Below are 24,633 nucleotides of genomic sequence, written 5' to 3' on the forward strand. Positions count from 1 at the left end.
AAATTTGTCAATTCATGATAGGCAAAGCGTGAATTTTCCATTACTCATGGACCGACTGAAGGTGTTCACAAAGATAAGATTGCAACAAACTGTTCCAACTAAAGACATGAAAAAAATCATTATTTCACAATAATGATTTGGCTTTAAAACTCTGCTGTTGCTACCAATCGTTGTTTATTATAAGGTCCCCTTTCTATCTTCAGACATGAGTCTGTCTAATATATTCATTTTTTTGATCCTCATTCCTCTAACTTTCCCTCAGGTAAGAAAAAATCAACGCTATATATAAAATAAAATAAACTGTTTTTTTGTGTCATGACTATAAAATACAAAATGACATGTTTTTGCTTGTTTTATATCATTTAATTTTCTGTCATTAGGCCATCACACAGTCAGCGAGAAGGAAGGACTGCGTGTGCGATCTAAAAAATTCAGATGCTGTTTTCCCTATGAATAAACTAAAGAAAGTAGAGACTGATGCCTTACAATGCACTGGAACCATCACTTCAGAAAAGGTAGGGTGGAAAAAAAAATTTCTCTACCATTTTATCTGTTGTTCAAATATATTCTAAATAACTAAATGAAATGAAATGAAAGTTAATTGTGTTAATGTAAATTCTGCAGATGACAGAATTAGACAGACTTGTGCTGGGTCTACAACAACGCATCAAGCAGCTGGAGGACAACGTGGTCATGCTTGAAAAGGAGGATAACAAGAATATTTATGGGGCCGTGTCTCTGCGCATCATCGAGTTAGAGATTGCCGAGATTCAGGACCTCGTCGACAAACTCAACAGGACCACCAAAAATTACCAGCATCTCAGTGTACAGACTGCAGCTCAGGTGACTTGCTGTACAAAAAAAGGGATTTGTCATTATTATTATTTTCTAATATTCATTTATTTGGTTCTTTTGTGTTTCTGTAATAATAGCGTTTTGCATAAATTAAATAATATTCAAGTTTTAATAGGAGCATCACGAGAAAGTACTAAATAAAGTAATAACATTTTAAAGGGCACCTATTATGCAAAATTCACTTTTACATGGTGTTTGACCATAAATGTGTGTTGGCAGTGTGTGAGCAAAACCACCCTAGAATGAGAAAAATCCACCCAGTGGTTTTTTTACAATCCCAATAATTCATAAGCACTGTCTCAGAACGCCCTGTTCTAAGATTGCTCTCACTGTGACGTAGAATTGCGCTAAGCCCCAGCCACGTGGTTTGATTGACAATCTGGTTTTGGCATAGACCCCGCCCTCGGTGATCGGTCAACCATCCTCCATTGTTTCAACGACAGCCGGTAATGTCTCCTAAGAAACATAAGTGTTCTGTTGTGGGATGTAATAATGAACATAGTAGTTTTCACTTCCGACATCAGAGCCACTGAAAACGCAGTGGATGGATTTTATTTACGAAGGAAAGGCGCCACTCAAAATTCCAAAATCAGTTATGTTTGCACGAATCATTTTTTGACTGACTGTTTTGAGAAAGAGGGTCAATTCAAAGCAGGTCTTGCTTCAAAGTTAATCCTCAAGTGTGGATCGTTGCCTACTGTTCGCGATCCAACGTCACCTCCAGAAGAAGTAAGTGTATTTAATGTTTTTTGAGCAAATAGTCATTTCAGTCGATGTCAGCCAGTTCAATAACAAATGCGTCTAAAGTTGTTGTCGTCGTCGTAGAATGTCTGTGTATATAATTTAAACCTTGTTTGTATAGTGTGTATCCACACGTATATATATATATATATTTTTTAAAGATATTGTATTAAAAACTGTGTATGTTTACTTAGCAAACGTTATCACAGTATTTGTGTTTGTAGTTTCAAAAAAATGCGCGAACGTTATCACAGTGTGTGTGTGTGTGTTGCACATCCATAATTGCAAAGGGGACGCGATTAAAACTCTATAAGTACATAAATGTATCAAATAACCATTCAGAGACGTCCTGCTCCATTCTCAATTGTGTTTCTTCTGCCGGAGTCTCTTCATCATCTGGGTCTGATTCCGGTTCAAACATGTACGGCTGAATGCCATTCAAAACAGCGGGTCTCTCACTCTCAGCCATTCTGCTTCTACCGACTGTTTATTGGCATAGGTATGCAAGTTACGCCCTCATCCAAAGGCAGGGCGGGGATATGCAGCTCATTTATATTTAAGGTGGTACACACCAAAACAGCTCTTTTTAAAACAGGCCCCAAAAATGACATTTTCAAATGGTTATAATAAATTAACTGTGGGGTATTTTGTGCTGAAACTTCACAAATACATTCTGGGGACACCCAAGACCAATATTACATCTTGTAAAAAGGGGCATAATAGGTGCCCTTTAAATAATAATAATTGTAAAAAGGAAATATGGCATAAAAACAACCTCAAAAACTATAAAAATAAGTAGTATACAGGTAAATATTAATAATAAATGTGATATTTTTCTAAAAGCTTGAGGATATGAAAGACACAATGGTGGAGCTGGAGAAGTTTGACAACATGCTGGTGATAAAGAAAGATCGAGAGAACCAGCGCATTAAGAGGGAACTGGAACAGTGTAAAGAAGAGATCAAGGCCACGGCACCACCTCCTACAGTTCCCCCAGGTACGCTAAAGATCCCAATAATCCCTTAAAGGATTAGTTCACTTTCAAATAAAATTTTCCTGATAATTTACTCACCCCCATGTCAATCAAGATGTTCATGTCTTTCTTTCTTCAGTCGAAAAGAAATGAAGGTTTTTGATGAAAACATTCCAGGATTATTCTCCTTATAGTAGACTTCAATGCCCTCCAAGCGGTTGAAGGTCAAAATTACAGTTTTAGTGCAGCTTCAAATGGCGATACTAGATTAGGAATACGATCGAAACGATCGGTCATTTTCGAAAAAAAAAAAAGTAAATGTATATGCTTTATATAAACAAATGATCACCTTCCAAGTGGTTCCGCCAAAACTGCACATTGTAAAAAAAAAAACAGTAAAATTTACGGTAAAAAAACGGCAGCTATGGTTGCCAGAACTTTACCGTACAAAATACAGTAGCAACGTAAAAAAAATATGTTAAATTTACGGTAAAATAACATATTTCATTAACTGATATAATGTTAATTTAACAACCTAATGAAGTACTAATATCTGTTTTGCACCTTTATAATACACTGACAGTCACCAAACACAGTGGTGATAAGAGTCACATGATGAATCAAAGTTCATCACAAGCTGAGAAGGACAGCACTAATATATAGAAGATGCACACAGTGTCATTCACACACACACTAAACACCATCATGGTAACATGCATGAAATTTTAAAAATGCAATAAACATTAATTTAACAACATTAGATGTAACATAAAACCCTAATGTACATAACTGATTAGAAAAAAATGAGAAAAACTAAGAAGAAACAGAGTTATTTCAACGAAAATATATCAAATGTGAAGTGTCACGCAGGAAATTGTGGCAATGTCAATTTACGGTTTTTCACTGTAAATTTTACAATGAATTGTTATTTTTCACTTCCAAAATCTGTGAATTTAACGGTATTTTACCATAAAATTACATTAAATGTAAGATCTATTACAGTTATTCACCGTATATAGTATGGAAACTTTCTGTAAACCAATTGACAGTTTTTCACTGCAGCATTTTTACAGTCTTTTACTGTTAAAATCACGGTCATTTTTTACAGCTTCAAATGGCTTTAAACAATACCAGATTAGGAATACGATCGAAACGATCGCACTTTTGTATTCTTCAAAATGCTTACGCTGTATGTCCTATGCCTTCCCTATTCTACTTACGGAACGAACGCAGCGGCAGTTCCTTTTTTTCCATAAGTAGACTTGGAAGGCGATCATTTGTTTATATAAAACAATATACATTTACATTTTTTTTTCGAAAATGACAGATCGTTTTGCTAGATAAGACCCTTATTCATTGTCTGGTATCGTTTAAAACCATTTGAGGCTGCACTGAAACTGTAATTTTGACCTTGAAGTCCACTATAAGGAGAATAATCCTGGAATGTTTTCATCAAAAACATTCATTTCTTTTCGACTGAAGAAAGAAGGACATGGAAAGGCATGGGCGTGAGTAAATTATCAGGAACATTTTATTTGAAAGTGAACTAATCCTTTAACTCAAGCTTCCTGAGTGTTTTCATTATTAATCTCAGCCGAAATCCACTCAAGTCTTATATATTTTTTTCTCCTTTATCTTTGTAGCCCGCTGTGGTCTGGGTCGTTTGGTCAGTGTGGCGGGACCTAGAACGTATTCCCTCACGGTATACAGCACCTCCTATCCTTACGGTGCTTGGGGTCGAGATGCAAATCCTGCTCCAGGAGACGAGAACAAGTACTGGCTGGTGGTGCTGTCAAGTAGTAATGTGTATGGTCACTTTGTCCGCCAATACGGTACTTTGAGTACTCTTTTATTAGGTATAGGACCAAAAGATACTTATATATCAAGCTCCAACCCCGCAACAAACACAATTCAGGGCTCAAACATGGTCATGTACGGCAATATGCTCTACTATAACTGTTACTACACATACTCCGTCTGTCAGTTCAACATGGCGACTCGTGCTGTCAGTACTGTGGCTTTACCTAAAGATGCAGGTTACAACAACAAGTTTCCTTTCGCACACCTCGGCACCACATACAGCTATACAGATATGGATTTTGCCACAGATGAATCAGGCGTCTATGTTATATACGCAACCACAAGCAACTTTGGAAATGTGGTTATCAGTAAAGTTGAGACTAGCAACCCGCCAGCTTTGAACCAAACATGGTCCACTTCTCTTCACAAAAGGACCGTCACAAACACCTTCATGGTGTGTGGTGTGCTTTATGCTACTCGTTACGTGAATACAGAAACAGAAGAGATCTTTTACTCTTATGACACCAAAACCAAAGTAGAGCGATATGATTTGAAAATTAATATTAAGAAGATGCAGACTAATATTGAGTTTCTAAACTATGACCCCAGAGATCATCTGCTGTATGTCTACAGTGATGCCTACATTCTAACTTATGAGCTCATCTTTCAGTAAATCTCCAATGAACTTGATTTGAGACATGAGAGTATGGCTGCATCCCATTTCACATACTGTCTGTACTAAATAGCATGCATGATTAGAATTGGTACATTGCAAATGATTGTACGTATCGTAAAGATAGAAAATTTTAAGTGTGTATTTGCAGGGTTTTTAAGCATGAACCCAATTAACTTTAAGATAATTAAGTTAAATGCTAATGCAAAACAATGAATCTATTGGTTGCTATTTATTAGTTTTTACATTTAAAACTAACAGATTACAACTACTTTCAAAGGGTTTGTGGTATCAGTAAAATTTGGTCCCACTTTATATTAGGTGCCTTTAACTAATATGTACTAATATTTAAATTAATCGTTTGATACAATACACTTATTGTGTACATATATGTTTTCACATTGTACTTATATTATACATTTACATTTATAATTACCCCATTTACCCTTCCCTTACCTCTTAACCAAACAATGCCACCAAACCTGTCCCTAAACTTACCCGTATCTCACCTCATTAGCAGCAAAAGTGTTTTGCAATACAATATGAACATAACTACATTGTACTAATTTTTTGAGGTAAGTGCATAGTAGGTAACGACACCTAACATAAAGTGTGACCGGAAATTGTATTGAATTTTGTAGTATTATGTGCAATTGCTAGTGTCATCTTATTATACATTCAAAAATATATACATTCCCATCACCAGTGAAATGTGTAAATTTACTATATAGAAGTATGTTAACTGAAATGCAGCCTATGGATTCTTTTCACACTGCATACATCTTTACTGCTTAGCTTTGTTACATGAGGTGAAGAAATTCACAAATGTATTGCAAATTTTGTTTCTTGAAATAAATTACAGCAAAGTCTATAACGAGTGTGTGCTGGATTACTTCCATTTGCAAAAAAAAGTATGTGAACCACTTTCAGAGTCTGAAAATGTGAAAAAATTTAAAAAAATGAGAGATCATACAAAATGTATGTTATTTTTTATTTAGTACTGTCCTGACTAAGATATTTTACATAAAAGATGTTTACATATATGTAACCAGGTTGAAAAGTTGTGTCAAACACAAAACTGTTTTTACCCCCCCCCCCCTGGGTTAAATGTACTGCACACACAGTATGTTTTCATGCTTTTCTCATCTGTTGCCATAAGGTGATGCTGGCCCTTTAAGAAATACGGCTGTGTGAGTGTCGTGAAGTGCCGCGAGAGCTACAAATGAGCAGCACGAGTTATATTAGTGCAGGGTGAATGTTCCGCCTAAAATAGATGTTCGTCATCATTAAAATCACAAAATACCGAGAAATATGCACAGGCAGTGAATTATATACTCGTTCTCAGTGTGATGTGAGTTCGGATGGCTGTGTAGTTTTGCATACCGACAACTATTGCTGACGAACTGTTCAGTGTGGGGGAGCTAACTGTTTCTCAAGATATTTCAAGCGTAAGTGTTGACGATATAATCTGTATCGGTGTACTGTTAAAAAAGAACTTCTTTTGTGCATAATCTAATGCAAACCAGTGTTACTGAAACATGGTTATTTTGTTTAGAGGGGAGAAAAGTGCTCCATAGGCCCTTTGTGTTTCCGGTGCGAGTGTAAAGCATCCAAGTGAGTGTTCACTTTTATTGATTGTAACAGTGTTTATTAGTGCTTCCTTGGAATGAGTGTAATAGTATCATTGTTCTAATTCAATGTGTTCCAAATGTTAAGGAAAAGTTTGAATGTTGTCCCTTTATCATCTGCAGAGGGAAATCGAGTCAGCAACTGGCCCTGTTAATGTGTACATGTGTTTAAGAGGTGATGAGTTGTAAGTTTGAATCATCAAATTCATTTTTGAAGTCCTCTTAGTACTCATTTACGAATGTAAGGTTACCTGAGTGTGAAATGCTGCAGTAGTGTTTGTGGTGTATTAAGGAATACCCCAAAAATGCAACTAATTTCCTTCCATGTACTTTTCATGTAACTTGAGTAGCCTTGTTTGATTTGACAACTTTGATTTGTTGACAGCTGTCATGTTACAACTGTGTGTCTATTTGTTTTCCAGCATGAAAGGCTACTACCGTTGTCTTTGTTAGCAAATATTGTGGTGGAAAAGAAGTGCACTCATTTTTGATGTGAAGATCAAACTTTATTTTTTCCTACTGGCTGTAATCACATTTATATTTTTCTGTCACTATTTTCCAAAGTTTTCATACTTAATGCTGCACTGCTCCAAGTGCAGTCTGGAATAAAAGACCCCATTTAAATTTTTCATCCTGTGTCCGGCGTCACAAATCCATATCCCGGGCCACAGAGATTTTGGTACCAGGAGTGGGGTTTCCATTGATAATTTTGGGACATTTTTGACAGTCAGGTAGAGTAGTGGGAACATAGACAACGGTAGTAGTGAAGAGGGGTCGTGTAACAGTGCCAAAGAGGTCAACGACGTGAAGTGTAACATACCTGGAGAAGCAAAGGAGCCGGCTTTCGGGAACGCAGGAAGGTGTTCACTTCTACGTTGAGATCGTTGTCAAAGGAAACGGCAAGGAATCGCCCCTTCAGGTTGGACTGCAGTGACTGCGATTGTTTTTTTTTGACTGTATACCATTCAAGATAGAGACATTGCCAGAGCATGGACCAGGACGACGTTGTGCCAGCTGCTCAGGCTGGAACCAGCCGTGAAATGGACAGTGCAGGGACTGTGACTCATGGTGATGAAGGTAATCCCGTAGCGCAGCTGCAGACACAAATTTTTGAGTTAGGTCGAAGACACGACCAAGTAATGTCAACCCTTGCTAATATGAGTAATGTTGCCACTAGATCTTATGTTTACATTCCAAGGGAACGTCAAATTGTGCCATTCAGTGGCGATCATGTCAAAGATGGTCAGTCTGTAGATGAGTTCATTGACGAGGTTGAACGTGTAATACGGGTGAGGGGTTTGAACACTGATGACCAAGTGGACTTTATTCTGTCCCATTTAAGAGGTTCAGCCTTAGACGAAGTCAAGCTGTGTATGGGGGGAGAGACTAAACAACCCAGTGATCTGTTTTCATATCTGCGTGGGGCCTTTAGGGAGAAACGTACCACACCTCAGTTGTTGCACGCTTTTTATGCACGCAGACAGTCAGAGGGAGAAGATTTCCGTGACTTTTCCCATGCTCTCTCTCAGCTTCTTAGCGCTGCTCAACAACAGTCCCCCAATGCTGTGTCTAATCCCCAGATTGCTTTAAGAGATCAATTCATTGAAGGCATAAGGGATGCGTCCCTGCGTAGAGAGCTGCGCAAACTTATTAGAGAAAAGCCTCAATCCACCCTGTTTGATGTCCGTGAAGAGGCCATGATGTGGGTTGTGGAAGACAGACCCCGTGGTGCTAATGTGGCCAGGAGTCGAAATATCATGAGCACGAGCTCTGAGGAGACCTCAGAACGTACAACCTCAGTCAGTGCAGCACAAAATGACATAGCTGTGGCCTTGCAGGAGGTAGTGAAAATAATCACTCAGCAGGGTAAAGCTATTGGGGAACTCACTAATGCAGTTCGAGAACTCACCGTACAAAAGGTTAGTTCAGGGGGTAGCCAGAGTGTAAAGCCCAAAGTCCAGCCCAGGTATACAGAAAATGGCCAACCCATCTGTTTAAGGTGTGAAGGGGTGGGACATGTAGCTCGACAGTGTCCTGTTCCACGTAGTTCCAAGAGCCAGTCCACTGCCAACTCAAGCTCTGGGGTGCAGGGAAACGGGGTCCCTCCGTTGCTGTGAGCCGAGCAATGCGAGGAAAACCCGAAGGCTCAAGATGCAGCACGTTAACAAAGGAACGGTTCTTGGAGCGTGCAGTTGGCAAGTGCCCTGAAGTTGATGTTCAAATTGGCGGTGTTCTAGTTAGATGTCTGCTAGACACAGGAAGTAATGTGAGCACCTTAACAGAAAGTTTCTTCAGGAAAAACCTCCATGGAGAAGACAAAGACCTTCACCGCACCTCTAAGTGGTTGAGAATAACTGCAGCAAACAAGCTACCACTTCCATACCTGGGCTATGTTGAACTGGATATACAAGTGATGGGGCTAACTATACCTGAGTGTGGGTTTCTAATAGTCCGAGATGGGGATGCTGCAGAACTAGATCCATCTCCCCCTGGTATCATAGGCATGAATATCACCCAGAGATGCAGAGAGTTTGCACTGACTGAGTTTGACACCACTTTAGGAGGAAAGCTGGACTCTGTGTGGAGAGAAGCCTTCAATCATGTACAGGACATTGAACTGGAAAAAACGACGTCCACAGTCAAAGTTAGCGGTAAGGGCAAAACCCATGTACCAGCATCCTCTGTAGCCACGGTCTATGCCAGAGTAAACAAGAGAGCCACTGACACCAGTGCTTGGCTGCTGCTGGAACCCGGGAGCACCCCATTACCAGGTGGACTGATCCCCATGCCCACCTTAGTGTCGCCCAAAAGTCAAGTGCTTCCAGTTCAAGTAGTCAACCTCTCCCAAGAAGATGTTTGGCTGCCCCCTAATGTTCGGCTTGGCGTACTTACCCCCTGTCAGTGCGTTGAGAGTGACGTTTGTGAGGTGAGGTTTCACAGCATCTCTGCCGAACACGAAGAAGTGAGTATTGACCAGAGAGACAAACCAGAGTCCAATACTAGCCCAAGGAATCTGTTAAGTAGACTGCACATAGGAGGTACCCCAGAACAGCAAGCAAGGCTCTGTGAGCTACTAACAAAGTATGCAGATGTGTTTGCAGAGTGCGACGAAGACCTGGGTTATACAGATCGAGTGAAACATGAAATCCACTTGACAGATGATGCCCCCGTTGCCCAGCCATATCGCAGGATACCACCGACTCAGTTTGAAGAGGTCAAAGAGCACATCTCGGGTTTACTCAGGAAGGGTGTCATCCAGGAAAGCTCGAGTTCCTACGCCTCACCCATCGTTCTGGTGCGCAAAGGCGATGGAAGCCTAAGGCTGTGCGTGGATTATAGAAGACTAAATTCCAAGACTAAACGTGATGCTTTTCCATTGCCACGTATTGATGAGAGTTTGGATGCGTTGGGTGGAGCTCAAGTGTTTTCGACAATAGACCTTGCTAGCGGTTACCATCAAGTTGCCGTCCATGAAAAGGACAGATATAAGACAGCATTCACTACACCTTTTGGCCTCTATGAGTACCGGCGGATGCCCTTCGGGCTGTGCAATGCGCCCGCAACGTTCCAGCGGCTCATGCAGGCCATCATGAGTGACTTTGTGTTCCGAATTGTGCTTGTCTACTTGGATGACTTGTTAGTGTACTCATCCACCTTTCACGAACATCTGGTGCGACTTGAAACTGTATTTAGAAGGTTGAAGGAAACTGGGCTGAAGATTAAAATAGAGAAGTGTCATTTCTTGCAGCCAGAAGTGAGATTCCTTGGCCATCAAGTTTCGTCGCAAGGTGTGAGTACAGACCCTGACAAGATAAGTGCAGTTCGGGAGTGGCCAGTCCCCAGTACTCTCAAAGAACTGAGATCATTCTTGGGGTTTTGTAGCTATTACCGGAGATTTATCGAAGGTTTCTCTCAGATAGCCGGGCCATTGCACGATCTAGTGAATGTGTGCCTTAGAGATACAAGCCCCATCAAGGCAGCTCAGCTGTATAAAAGGTCTTGGACTCCCCAGTGCCAAACGGCCTTTGAGCGTCTCAAAGACAAACTTACCAGTGCACCAATGCTGGGGTATGCTGATTTCACTCTTCCCTTTGTGCTTGAGACTGATGCAAGTAACCTCGGGTTGGGAGCGGTCTTGTACCAACATCAAAAGGGTGAGAGGACTGTAATCGCTTATGCCAGTAGGAGGCTGAGAGGGGCTGAGAAAAACGATCAGAACTACAGCAGCATGAAGCTGGAGCTGTTAGCACTTAAGTGGGCGGTCACTGAAAAGTTCCGAAGTTATCTGCTGGGGTCCAAATTCACCATCATAACAGACAACAACCCCCTCTGCCACCTCACGACCGCCAAATTAGGAGCCATTGAACAGCGCTGGGCTGCCCAGCTCGCTGTTTTTGATTTTGAAATCAAGTACCGCCCTGGACGATGCAACACTGCAGCTGATGCTCTTTCTAGGAGACCAGGATCCAATGAACCACACTCTGAGAGTGAAGATGCAGAGTATGATGGCTGTGTGGCAATCTGTAATTCGCTCAGGACAGGAACAGCTTTGGGACCGGAGCTGTTAGCAGCAGGAGTTGAGTGCAGCCGAGTCAGGCAGTTACAAACCGCCTTGGCTGGAGAAGGTGATCTTGGGTGTGAGAATACTCCCACTTTGCCCGGGTATTCCAAGGCAGAGCTTCGTCAGTTTCAGGAGTCTGATCCAACACTCAGTGTGTTCAAGAGATTCTGGAGCCGGCAAAGGAAACCTACCAAGCAGGAGAGATTAGTCCTGTCCAGATCAGTGAGTTCCCTGCTCAAACAGTGGCCAAGGATCATTGAAAAGGATGGTCTCTTATACCGTGTAATCAAGGATGTCCACACTGGAGAATGTCACCAGTTATTGTTACCCACCTGCCTGACAGATCAAGTCCTGAAAAATGTCCACGATCAGATGGGTCATCAGGGGATTGAGAGAACCTTAGCCCTGTTGAGACAGAGATGTTTTTGGGGAGGAATGTATGAGGATGTGGAACAGTGGGTGAAGCAATGTCAACGCTGCGTGTTAGCAAAGATGCCGCAACCCAAGATTAAGGCACCGTGGGCTTCATTCTTGGCCTCCCGGCCACTGGAGGTTGTAGCAGTTGACTTTACAACTCTTGAACCAGCCACGGATGGGCGAGAAAATGTTCTAGTAGTGACTGATGTGTTTACAAAGTTCAGTCAAGCATTTCCCACTCGTGACCAGAAGGCCGAGACCACCGCCAAGATCCTCCTCAGAGAATGGTTCCTGAAGTATGGAGTTCCCGAACGCTTACACTCTGATCAGGGCAGGAATTTCGAAAGCGCTGTTATCGCGGAGCTCTGCAAGTTGTATGGGGTCAAGAAAACTCGTACAACCCCACATCACCCCCAGGGTAATCCGCAATGTGAAAGGTTCAACAGAACCCTTCATGACCTCTTGAAGTCTCTCCCGCCTGAAAAGAAGCGCAGATGGCCGGACCATTTATCTGAGCTTGTTTATGCATATAACGTAACACCGCACTCGTCGACAGGGTACTCACCATACTATCTGTTGTTCGGGGTCCAGCCACATCTGCCTGTTGATGCTCTATTGGGCCAGGAGCCTGTAACAGATGATAAGCCTGACTGGTTAAAAGTGCATCAAGAACGTCTCCGAGATGCCCATGTTCGAGCAAAGGAATATGCTGAACGGAGGGCGGTGGAAAGAGCAAGGCAGCATGAGGAGAAGGTATATTGCCCAGCTGTAGAGGTGGGGCAACATGTGTACCTGCGACACCGCCCGCCTGGACGAAACAAGATTCAGGACGCTTGGTCTTCCATCGTGTACCGGGTGTTGGAGGTACAGGGGACCACCTACACCGTGGAGCCTGTTGAAGGAGGCACAGTAAAAAGAGTGCACAGATCCAATCTCAGGCCCTGCAATAATCCAGTACCAGTGCCCATGCCAAGGAATTGGAAGCCCCCTATAAAAGAAGTGTGTACCTCAGCTCCTGAGTCAGAGATGCCCTCGCTGGAAGCAGAGTGCGTTCTTGTGGAGGAAGTTCTTTGTCCTGTGGAGAAACTGACAGTAGCCCAGACATCTGAGTGTCCAAGGCAACCGGTTCCTGATCATTTCTATGATCATGTGGAGCAATCTGATACGAGTGGTGACGGTTCAGGACCAGAGAGCCATGGGATACCTGAAGGTGCCCGGGAAGTGACTCCAACATCGGTGGATTCAGGAAAAGAAAGTGTCCACTTACCTGCTGGGGATCCAGTGATGAGACCTGTGCCTGCTCCTAGAAATAAAAGAGGAGAGTGTGTTAAGTTGGAAGTGCCTTGTCCTGCAGTACGTAAAACACAGAGAACAACTGCAGGAGCACATAGTAACCCGTATCGACTGCCCAGGTCTGCGTGCAATGCAGTGTCTTTCAGTCCTGATGTGCTCTCTCAGGTGCTAGCTGGAATGGTCCTTTATACCACTGGGCAGCTTCAAGGGGGGCAAGATGATCAGATATAGTAGTCACCGGGGACGTTGACATTCAGCAGGGGAGAGTGTAACCAGGTTGAAAAGTTGTGTCAAACACAAAACTGTTTTTACCCCCCCCCCTGGGTTAAATGTACTGCACACACAGTATGTTTTCATGCTTTTCTCATCTGTTGCCATAAGGTGATGCTGGCCCTTTAAGAAACACGGCTGTGTGAGTGTCGTGAAGTGCTGCGAGAGCTACAAATGAGCAGCACGAGTTATATTAGTGCAGGGTGAATGTTCCGCCTAAAATAGATGTTCGTCATCATTAAAATCACAAAATACCGAGAAATATGCACAGGCAGTGAATTATATACTCGTTCTCAGTGTGATGTGAGTTCGGATGGCTGTGTAGTTTTGCATACCGACAACTATTGCTGACGAACTGTTCAGTGTGGGGGAGCTAACTGTTTCTCAAGATATTTCAAGCGTAAGTGTTGACGATATAATCTGTATCGGTGTACTGTTAAAAAAGAACTTCTTTTGTGCATAATCTAATGCAAACCAGTGTTACTGAAACATGGTTATTTTGTTTAGAGGGGAGAAAAGTGCTCCATAGGCCCTTTGTGTTTCCGGTGCGAGTGTAAAGCATCCAAGTGAGTGTTCACTTTTATTGATTGTAACAGTGTTTATTAGTGCTTCCTTGGAATGAGTGTAATAGTATCATTGTTCTAATTCAATGTGTTCCAAATGTTAAGGAAAAGTTTGAATGTTGTCCCTTTATCATCTGCAGAGGGAAATCGAGTCAGCAACTGGCCCTGTTAATGTGTACATGTGTTTAAGAGGTGATGAGTTGTAAGTTTGAATCATCAAATTCATTTTTGAAGTCCTCTTAGTACTCATTTACGAATGTAAGGTTACCTGAGTGTGAAATGCTGCAGTAGTGTTTGTGGTGTATTAAGGAATACCCCAAAAATGCAACTAATTTCCTTCCATGTACTTTTCATGTAACTTGAGTAGCCTTGTTTGATTTGACAACTTTGATTTGTTGACAGCTGTCATGTTACAACTGTGTGTCTATTTGTTTTCCAGCATGAAAGGCTACTACCGTTGTCTTTGTTAGCAAATATTGTGGTGGAAAAGAAGTGCACTCATTTTTGATGTGAAGATCAAACTTTATTTTTTCCTACTGGCTGTAATCACATTTATATTTTTCTGTCACTATTTTCCAAAGTTTTCATACTTAATGCTGCACTGCTCCAAGTGCAGTCTGGAATAAAAGACCCCATTTAAATTTTTCATCCTGTGTCCGGCGTCACAAATCCATATCCCGGGCCACATATAAGTTGTTTATGAGTCCCTTGTTTGTTCTGAGCAGTTAAATTGCCCAGTATTCCAAAAGAAATCCTCCAGGTCCCAAAAATTATTTGATTTTCCAGCATCTTTTGCATATTTGAACCTTTTCCAGCAGTGACTGTATGATTTTGAGATCCATCTTTTCACACTGAGGACAATTGAGGGACTCAAACTCAACTATTAAAAAAGGTTCAAACATTCACTGATTCTCCAGAAGGAAACACGATGCATTAAGAGTCGGGGGGTGAAAACTTTTTGAATTTGAAGATAACGGTAAATTGTACTTAATTTGTTTTCTGGGAAACATGTAAGTATCTTCTGCTGCTTCCTAAGGGCAGTACAAAATGAAAAAAAAAAAAAAAAATTTAAAGGTGCCCTAGAACTTTTTTTTTAAAAGATGTAATATAAGTCTAAGGTGTCCCCTGAATGTGTCTGTGAAGTTTCAGCTCAAAATACCCCATAGATTTTTTTAATTCATTTTTTTAACTGCCTATTTTGGGGCATCATTAGAAACGAGCCGATTCAGGGTGTGTGGCCCTTTAAATCTGGTGCTCCACGCCCCAAGAGCTCGCGCTTGCCTTAAACAACATAAAAAAAGTTCACACAGCTAATATAACCCTCAAAATGGTTCTTTACAAAGTGTTCGTCATGCAGCATGTCTAATCGCGTAAGTATAGTGTTTATTTTGATTTTTACATTTGATTCTGAATGAGTTTGAGGCTATGCTCGGTGGCTAACGGCTAATGCTACACTATTGGAGAGATTTATAAAGAGTGAAGTTGTGTTTATGAATTGAAAATAGCGACGGCTCTTGTCTCCGTGAATACAGTAAGAAACAATGGTAACTTTAACCACATTTAACAGTACATTAGCAACATGCTAACGAAACATTTAGAAAGACAATTTACAAATATCACTAAAAATATCATGTTATATTTTGTTTAGAGGGGAGAAAAGTGCTCCATAGGCCCTTTGTGTTTCCGGTGCGAGTGTAAAGCATCCAAGTGAGTGTTCACTTTTATTGATTGTAACAGTGTTTATTAGTGCTTCCTTGGAATGAGTGTAATAGTATCATTGTTCTAATTCAATGTGTTCCAAATGTTAAGGAAAAGTTTGAATGTTGTCCCTTTATCATCTGCAGAGGGAAATCGAGTCAGCAACTGGCCCTGTTAATGTGTACATGTGTTTAAGAGGTGATGAGTTGTAAGTTTGAATCATCAAATTCATTTTTGAAGTCCTCTTAGTACTCATTTACGAATGTAAGGTTACCTGAGTGTGAAATGCTGCAGTAGTGTTTGTGGTGTATTAAGGAATACCCCAAAAATGCAACTAATTTCCTTCCATGTACTTTTCATGTAACTTGAGTAGCCTTGTTTGATTTGACAACTTTGATTTGTTGACAGCTGTCATGTTACAACTGTGTGTCTATTTGTTTTCCAGCATGAAAGGCTACTACCGTTGTCTTTGTTAGCAAATATTGTGGTGGAAAAGAAGTGCACTCATTTTTGATGTGAAGATCAAACTTTATTTTTTCCTACTGGCTGTAATCACATTTATATTTTTCTGTCACTATTTTCCAAAGTTTTCATACTTAATGCTGCACTGCTCCAAGTGCAGTCTGGAATAAAAGACCCCATTTAAATTTTTCATCCTGTGTCCGGCGTCACAAATCCATATCCCGGGCCACAGAGATTTTGGTACCAGGAGTGGGGTTTCCATTGATAATTTTGGGACATTTTTGACAGTCAGGTAGAGTAGTGGGAACATAGACAACGGTAGTAGTGAAGAGGGGTCGTGTAACAGTGCCAAAGAGGTCAACGACGTGAAGTGTAACATACCTGGAGAAGCAAAGGAGCCGGCTTTCGGGAACGCAGGAAGGTGTTCACTTCTACGTTGAGATCGTTGTCAAAGGAAACGGCAAGGAATCGCCCCTTCAGGTTGGACTGCAGTGACTGCGATTGTTTTTTTTTGACTGTATACCATTCAAGATAGAGACATTGCCAGAGCATGGACCAGGACGACGTTGTGCCAGCTGCTCAGGCTGGAACCAGCCGTGAAATGGACAGTGCAGGGACTGTGACTCATGGTGATGAAGGTAATCCCGTAGCGCAGCTGCAGACACAAATTTTTGAGTTAGGTCGAAGACACGACCAAGTAATGTCAACCCTTGCTAATATGAGTAATGTTGCCACTAGATCTTATGTTTACATTCCAAGGGAACGTCAAATTGTGCCATTCAGTGGCGATCATGTCAAAGATGGTCAGTCTGTAGATGAGTTCATTGACGAGGTTGAACGTGTAATACGGGTGAGGGGTTTGAACACTGATGACCAAGTGGACTTTATTCTGTCCCATTTAAGAGGTTCAGCCTTAGACGAAGTCAAGCTGTGTATGGGGGGAGAGACTAAACAACCCAGTGATCTGTTTTCATATCTGCGTGGGGCCTTTAGGGAGAAACGTACCACACCTCAGTTGTTGCACGCTTTTTATGCACGCAGACAGTCAGAGGGAGAAGATTTCCGTGACTTTTCCCATGCTCTCTCTCAGCTTCTTAGCGCTGCTCAACAACAGTCCCCCAATGCTGTGTCTAATCCCCAGATTGCTTTAAGAGATCAATTCATTGAAGGCATAAGGGATGCGTCCCTGCGTAGAGAGCTGCGCAAACTTATTAGAGAAAAGCCTCAATCCACCCTGTTTGATGTCCGTGAAGAGGCCATGATGTGGGTTGTGGAAGACAGACCCCGTGGTGCTAATGTGGCCAGGAGTCGAAATATCATGAGCACGAGCTCTGAGGAGACCTCAGAACGTACAACCTCAGTCAGTGCAGCACAAAATGACATAGCTGTGGCCTTGCAGGAGGTAGTGAAAATAATCACTCAGCAGGGTAAAGCTATTGGGGAACTCACTAATGCAGTTCGAGAACTCACCGTACAAAAGGTTAGTTCAGGGGGTAGCCAGAGTGTAAAGCCCAAAGTCCAGCCCAGGTATACAGAAAATGGCCAACCCATCTGTTTAAGGTGTGAAGGGGTGGGACATGTAGCTCGACAGTGTCCTGTTCCACGTAGTTCCAAGAGCCAGTCCACTGCCAACTCAAGCTCTGGGGTGCAGGGAAACGGGGTCCCTCCGTTGCTGTGAGCCGAGCAATGCGAGGAAAACCCGAAGGCTCAAGATGCAGCACGTTAACAAAGGAACGGTTCTTGGAGCGTGCAGTTGGCAAGTGCCCTGAAGTTGATGTTCAAATTGGCGGTGTTCTAGTTAGATGTCTGCTAGACACAGGAAGTAATGTGAGCACCTTAACAGAAAGTTTCTTCAGGAAAAACCTCCATGGAGAAGACAAAGACCTTCACCGCACCTCTAAGTGGTTGAGAATAACTGCAGCAAACAAGCTACCACTTCCATACCTGGGCTATGTTGAACTGGATATACAAGTGATGGGGCTAACTATACCTGAGTGTGGGTTTCTAATAGTCCGAGATGGGGATGCTGCAGAACTAGATCCATCTCCCCCTGGTATCATAGGCATGAATATCACCCAGAGATGCAGAGAGTTTGCACTGACTGAGTTTGACACCACTTTAGGAGGAAAGCTGGACTCTGTGTGGAGAGAAGCCTTCAATCATGTACAGGACATTGAACTGGAAAAAACGACGTCCACAGTCAAAGTTAGCGGTAAGGGCAAAACCCATGTACCAGCATCCTCTGTAGCCACGGTCTATGCCAGAGTAAACAAGAGAGCCACTGACACCAGTGCTTGGCTGCTGCTGGAACCCGGGAGCACCCCATTACCAGGTGGACTGATCCCCATGCCCACCTTAGTGTCGCCCAAAAGTCAAGTGCTTCCAGTTCAAGTAGTCAACCTCTCCCAAGAAGATGTTTGGCTGCCCCCTAATGTTCGGCTTGGCGTACTTACCCCCTGTCAGTGCGTTGAGAGTGACGTTTGTGAGGTGAGGTTTCACAGCATCTCTGCCGAACACGAAGAAGTGAGTATTGACCAGAGAGACAAACCAGAGTCCAATACTAGCCCAAGGAATCTGTTAAGTAGACTGCACATAGGAGGTACCCCAGAACAGCAAGCAAGGCTCTGTGAGCTACTAACAAAGTATGCAGATGTGTTTGCAGAGTGCGACGAAGACCTGGGTTATACAGATCGAGTGAAACATGAAATCCACTTGACAGATGATGCCCCCGTTGCCCAGCCATATCGCAGGATACCACCGACTCAGTTTGAAGAGGTCAAAGAGCACATCTCGGGTTTACTCAGGAAGGGTGTCATCCAGGAAAGCTCGAGTTCCTACGCCTCACCCATCGTTCTGGTGCGCAAAGGCGATGGAAGCCTAAGGCTGTGCGTGGATTATAGAAGACTAAATTCCAAGACTAAACGTGATGCTTTTCCATTGCCACGTATTGATGAGAGTTTGGATGCGTTGGGTGGAGCTCAAGTGTTTTCGACAATAGACCTTGCTAGCGGTTACCATCAAGTTGCCGTCCATGAAAAGGACAGATATAAGACAGCATTCACTACACCTTTTGGCCTCTATGAGTACCGGCGGATGCCCTTCGGGCTGTGCAATGCGCCCGCAACGTTCCAGCGGCTCATGCAGGCCATCATGAGTGACTTTGTGTTCCGAATTGTGCTTGTCTACTTGGATGACTTGTTAGTGTACTCATCCACCTTTCACGAACATCTGGTGCGACTTGAAACTGTATTTAGAAGGTTGAAGGAAACTGGGCTGAAGATTAAAATAGAGAAGTGTCATTTCTTGCAGCCAGAAGTGAGATTCCTTGGCCATCAAGTTTCGTCGCAAGGTGTGAGTACAGACCCTGACAAGATAAGTGCAGTTCGGGAGTGGCCAGTCCCCAGTACTCTCAAAGAACTGAGATCATTCTTGGGGTTTTGTAGCTATTACCGGAGATTTATCGAAGGTTTCTCTCAGATAGCCGGGCCATTGCACGATCTAGTGAATGTGTGCCTTAGAGATACAAGCCCCATCAAGGCAGCTCAGCTGTATAAAAGGTCTTGGACTCCCCAGTGCCAAACGGCCTTTGAGCGTCTCAAAGACAAACTTACCAGTGCACCAATGCTGGGGTATGCTGATTTCACTCTTCCCTTTGTGCTTGAGACTGATGCAAGTAACCTCGGGTTGGGAGCGGTCTTGTACCAACATCAAAAGGGTGAGAGGACTGTAATCGCTTATGCCAGTAGGAGGCTGAGAGGGGCTGAGAAAAACGATCAGAACTACAGCAGCATGAAGCTGGAGCTGTTAGCACTTAAGTGGGCGGTCACTGAAAAGTTCCGAAGTTATCTGCTGGGGTCCAAATTCACCATCATAACAGACAACAACCCCCTCTGCCACCTCACGACCGCCAAATTAGGAGCCATTGAACAGCGCTGGGCTGCCCAGCTCGCTGTTTTTGATTTTGAAATCAAGTACCGCCCTGGACGATGCAACACTGCAGCTGATGCTCTTTCTAGGAGACCAGGATCCAATGAACCACACTCTGAGAGTGAAGATGCAGAGTATGATGGCTGTGTGGCAATCTGTAATTCGCTCAGGACAGGAACAGCTTTGGGACCGGAGCTGTTAGCAGCAGGAGTTGAGTGCAGCCGAGTCAGGCAGTTACAAACCGCCTTGGCTGGAGAAGGTGATCTTGGGTGTGAGAATACTCCCACTTTGCCCGGGTATTCCAAGGCAGAGCTTCGTCAGTTTCAGGAGTCTGATCCAACACTCAGTGTGTTCAAGAGATTCTGGAGCCGGCAAAGGAAACCTACCAAGCAGGAGAGATTAGTCCTGTCCAGATCAGTGAGTTCCCTGCTCAAACAGTGGCCAAGGATCATTGAAAAGGATGGTCTCTTATACCGTGTAATCAAGGATGTCCACACTGGAGAATGTCACCAGTTATTGTTACCCACCTGCCTGACAGATCAAGTCCTGAAAAATGTCCACGATCAGATGGGTCATCAGGGGATTGAGAGAACCTTAGCCCTGTTGAGACAGAGATGTTTTTGGGGAGGAATGTATGAGGATGTGGAACAGTGGGTGAAGCAATGTCAACGCTGCGTGTTAGCAAAGATGCCGCAACCCAAGATTAAGGCACCGTGGGCTTCATTCTTGGCCTCCCGGCCACTGGAGGTTGTAGCAGTTGACTTTACAACTCTTGAACCAGCCACGGATGGGCGAGAAAATGTTCTAGTAGTGACTGATGTGTTTACAAAGTTCAGTCAAGCATTTCCCACTCGTGACCAGAAGGCCGAGACCACCGCCAAGATCCTCCTCAGAGAATGGTTCCTGAAGTATGGAGTTCCCGAACGCTTACACTCTGATCAGGGCAGGAATTTCGAAAGCGCTGTTATCGCGGAGCTCTGCAAGTTGTATGGGGTCAAGAAAACTCGTACAACCCCACATCACCCCCAGGGTAATCCGCAATGTGAAAGGTTCAACAGAACCCTTCATGACCTCTTGAAGTCTCTCCCGCCTGAAAAGAAGCGCAGATGGCCGGACCATTTATCTGAGCTTGTTTATGCATATAACGTAACACCGCACTCGTCGACAGGGTACTCACCATACTATCTGTTGTTCGGGGTCCAGCCACATCTGCCTGTTGATGCTCTATTGGGCCAGGAGCCTGTAACAGATGATAAGCCTGACTGGTTAAAAGTGCATCAAGAACGTCTCCGAGATGCCCATGTTCGAGCAAAGGAATATGCTGAACGGAGGGCGGTGGAAAGAGCAAGGCAGCATGAGGAGAAGGTATATTGCCCAGCTGTAGAGGTGGGGCAACATGTGTACCTGCGACACCGCCCGCCTGGACGAAACAAGATTCAGGACGCTTGGTCTTCCATCGTGTACCGGGTGTTGGAGGTACAGGGGACCACCTACACCGTGGAGCCTGTTGAAGGAGGCACAGTAAAAAGAGTGCACAGATCCAATCTCAGGCCCTGCAATAATCCAGTACCAGTGCCCATGCCAAGGAATTGGAAGCCCCCTATAAAAGAAGTGTGTACCTCAGCTCCTGAGTCAGAGATGCCCTCGCTGGAAGCAGAGTGCGTTCTTGTGGAGGAAGTTCTTTGTCCTGTGGAGAAACTGACAGTAGCCCAGACATCTGAGTGTCCAAGGCAACCGGTTCCTGATCATTTCTATGATCATGTGGAGCAATCTGATACGAGTGGTGACGGTTCAGGACCAGAGAGCCATGGGATACCTGAAGGTGCCCGGGAAGTGACTCCAACATCGGTGGATTCAGGAAAAGAAAGTGTCCACTTACCTGCTGGGGATCCAGTGATGAGACCTGTGCCTGCTCCTAGAAATAAAAGAGGAGAGTGTGTTAAGTTGGAAGTGCCTTGTCCTGCAGTACGTAAAACACAGAGAACAACTGCAGGAGCACATAGTAACCCGTATCGACTGCCCAGGTCTGCGTGCAATGCAGTGTCTTTCAGTCCTGATGTGCTCTCTCAGGTGCTAGCTGGAATGGTCCTTTATACCACTGGGCAGCTTCAAGGGGGGCAAGATGATCAGATATAGTAGTCACCGGGGACGTTGACATTCAGCAGGGGAGAGTGTAACCAGGTTGAAAAGTTGTGTCAAACACAAAACTGTTTTTACCCCCCCCCCTGGGTTAAATGTACTGCACACACAGTATGTTTTCATGCTTTTCTCATCTGTTGCCATAAGGTGATGCTGGCCCTTTAAGAAACACGGCTGTGTGAGTGTCGTGAAGTGCTGCGAGAGCTACAAATGAGCAGCACGAGTTATATTAGTGCAGGGTGAATGTTCCGCCTAAAATAGATGTTCGTCATCATTAAAATCACAAAATACCGAGAAATATGCACAGGCAGTGAATTATATACTCGTTCTCAGTGTGATGTGAGTTCGGATGGCTGTGTAGTTTTGCATACCGACAACTATTGCTGACGAACTGTTCAGTGTGGGGGAGCTAACTGTTTCTCAAGATATTTCAAGCGTAAGTGTTGACGATATAATCTGTATCGGTGTACTGTTAAAAAAGAACTTCTTTTGTGCATAATCTAATGCAAACCAGTGTTACTGAAACATGGTTATTTTGTTTAGAGGGGAGAAAAGTGCTCCATAGGCCCTTTGTGTTTCCGGTGCGAGTGTAAAGCATCCAAGTGAGTGTTCACTTTTATTGATTGTAACAGTGTTTATTAGTGCTTCCTTGGAATGAGTGTAATAGTATCATTGTTCTAATTCAATGTGTTCCAAATGTTAAGGAAAAGTTTGAATGTTGTCCCTTTATCATCTGCAGAGGGAAATCGAGTCAGCAACTGGCCCTGTTAATGTGTACATGTGTTTAAGAGGTGATGAGTTGTAAGTTTGAATCATCAAATTCATTTTTGAAGTCCTCTTAGTACTCATTTACGAATGTAAGGTTACCTGAGTGTGAAATGCTGCAGTAGTGTTTGTGGTGTATTAAGGAATACCCCAAAAATGCAACTAATTTCCTTCCATGTACTTTTCATGTAACTTGAGTAGCCTTGTTTGATTTGACAACTTTGATTTGTTGACAGCTGTCATGTTACAACTGTGTGTCTATTTGTTTTCCAGCATGAAAGGCTACTACCGTTGTCTTTGTTAGCAAATATTGTGGTGGAAAAGAAGTGCACTCATTTTGATGTGAAGATCAAACTTTATTTTTTCCTACTGGCTGTAATCACATTTATATTTTTCTGTCACTATTTTCCAAAGTTTTCATACTTAATGCTGCACTGCTCCAAGTGCAGTCTGGAATAAAAGACCCCATTTAAATTTTTCATCCTGTGTCCGGCGTCACAAATCCATATCCCGGGCCACATATAAGTTGTTTATGAGTCCCTTGTTTGTTCTGAGCAGTTAAATTGCCCAGTATTCCAAAAGAAATCCTCCAGGTCCCAAAAATTATTTGATTTTCCAGCATCTTTTGCATATTTGAACCTTTTCCAGCAGTGACTGTATGATTTTGAGATCCATCTTTTCACACTGAGGACAATTGAGGGACTCAAACTCAACTATTAAAAAAGGTTCAAACATTCACTGATTCTCCAGAAGGAAACACGATGCATTAAGAGTCGGGGGGTGAAAACTTTTTGAATTTGAAGATAACGGTAAATTGTACTTAATTTGTTTTCTGGGAAACATGTAAGTATCTTCTGCTGCTTCCTAAGGGCAGTACAAAATGAAAAAAAAAAAAAAAAATTTAAAGGTGCCCTAGAACTTTTTTTTTAAAAGATGTAATATAAGTCTAAGGTGTCCCCTGAATGTGTCTGTGAAGTTTCAGCTCAAAATACCCCATAGATTTTTTTTAATTCATTTTTTTAACTGCCTATTTTGGGGCATCATTAGAAACGAGCCGATTCAGGGTGTGTGGCCCTTTAAATCTGGTGCTCCACGCCCCAAGAGCTCGCGCTTGCCTTAAACAACATAAAAAAAGTTCACACAGCTAATATAACCCTCAAAATGGTTCTTTACAAAGTGTTCGTCATGCAGCATGTCTAATCGCGTAAGTATAGTGTTTATTTTGATTTTTACATTTGATTCTGAATGAGTTTGAGGCTATGCTCGGTGGCTAACGGCTAATGCTACACTATTGGAGAGATTTATAAAGAGTGAAGTTGTGTTTATGAATTGAAAATAGCGACGGCTCTTGTCTCCGTGAATACAGTAAGAAACAATGGTAACTTTAACCACATTTAACAGTACATTAGCAACATGCTAACGAAACATTTAGAAAGACAATTTACAAATATCACTAAAAATATCATGTTATCATGGATCATGTCAGTTATTATTGCTCCATCTGCCATTTTTCACTATTGTTCTTGCTTGCTTACCTAGTCTGATGATTCAGCTGTGCACAGATCCAGACGTTAATACTGGCTGCCCTTGTCTAATGCCTCGATCATAGGCTGGCATATGCAAATATTGGGGGCATACACCCCGAATGTTACGTAACAGTCGGTATTATGTTGAGATTCGCCTGTTCTTCGGAGGTCTTTTAAACAAATGAGATTTATATAAGAAGGAGGAAACAATGGAGTTTGAGACTCACTGTATGTCTTTTCCATGTACTGAACTCTTGTTATTTAACTATGCCGAGGTAAATTCAATTTTTGAATCTAGGGCACCTTTAAACAACATAAGAAAAATTTGGACATCTTCATCCT

The 24,633-nt window shown here is 42.8% G+C and overlaps 2 protein-coding genes across 2 annotated transcripts; both read left to right on the forward strand.

Moving 5' to 3' along the window:
- The first annotated feature begins 79 nt into the window (after nt 1-79).
- LOC125247733 (olfactomedin-4-like) lies at nt 80-5,913 on the forward strand. The gene is made up of 5 exons (XM_048159184.1): nt 80-262; nt 381-515; nt 625-843; nt 2,440-2,593; nt 4,213-5,913. The coding sequence occupies exons 1-5, from the start codon at nt 206-208 to the stop codon at nt 5,040-5,042; spliced, it is 1,395 nt and encodes a 464-aa protein (XP_048015141.1). The 5' UTR covers nt 80-205; the 3' UTR covers nt 5,043-5,913.
- Nucleotides 5,914-8,788: 2,875 nt separating this feature from the next.
- On the forward strand, nt 8,789-23,244 carry LOC125247008. The gene is made up of 3 exons (XM_048158173.1): nt 8,789-13,171; nt 16,718-17,414; nt 17,543-23,244. The coding sequence occupies exons 1-3, from the start codon at nt 8,796-8,798 to the stop codon at nt 21,995-21,997; spliced, it is 9,528 nt and encodes a 3,175-aa protein (XP_048014130.1). The 5' UTR covers nt 8,789-8,795; the 3' UTR covers nt 21,998-23,244.
- The last annotated feature ends 1,389 nt before the right edge of the window (nt 23,245-24,633 follow it).

Source organism: Megalobrama amblycephala, linkage group LG15, assembly GCF_018812025.1.
Source record: "Megalobrama amblycephala isolate DHTTF-2021 linkage group LG15, ASM1881202v1, whole genome shotgun sequence".
NCBI classification, from domain to species: Eukaryota; Metazoa; Chordata; class Actinopteri; order Cypriniformes; family Xenocyprididae; genus Megalobrama; species Megalobrama amblycephala.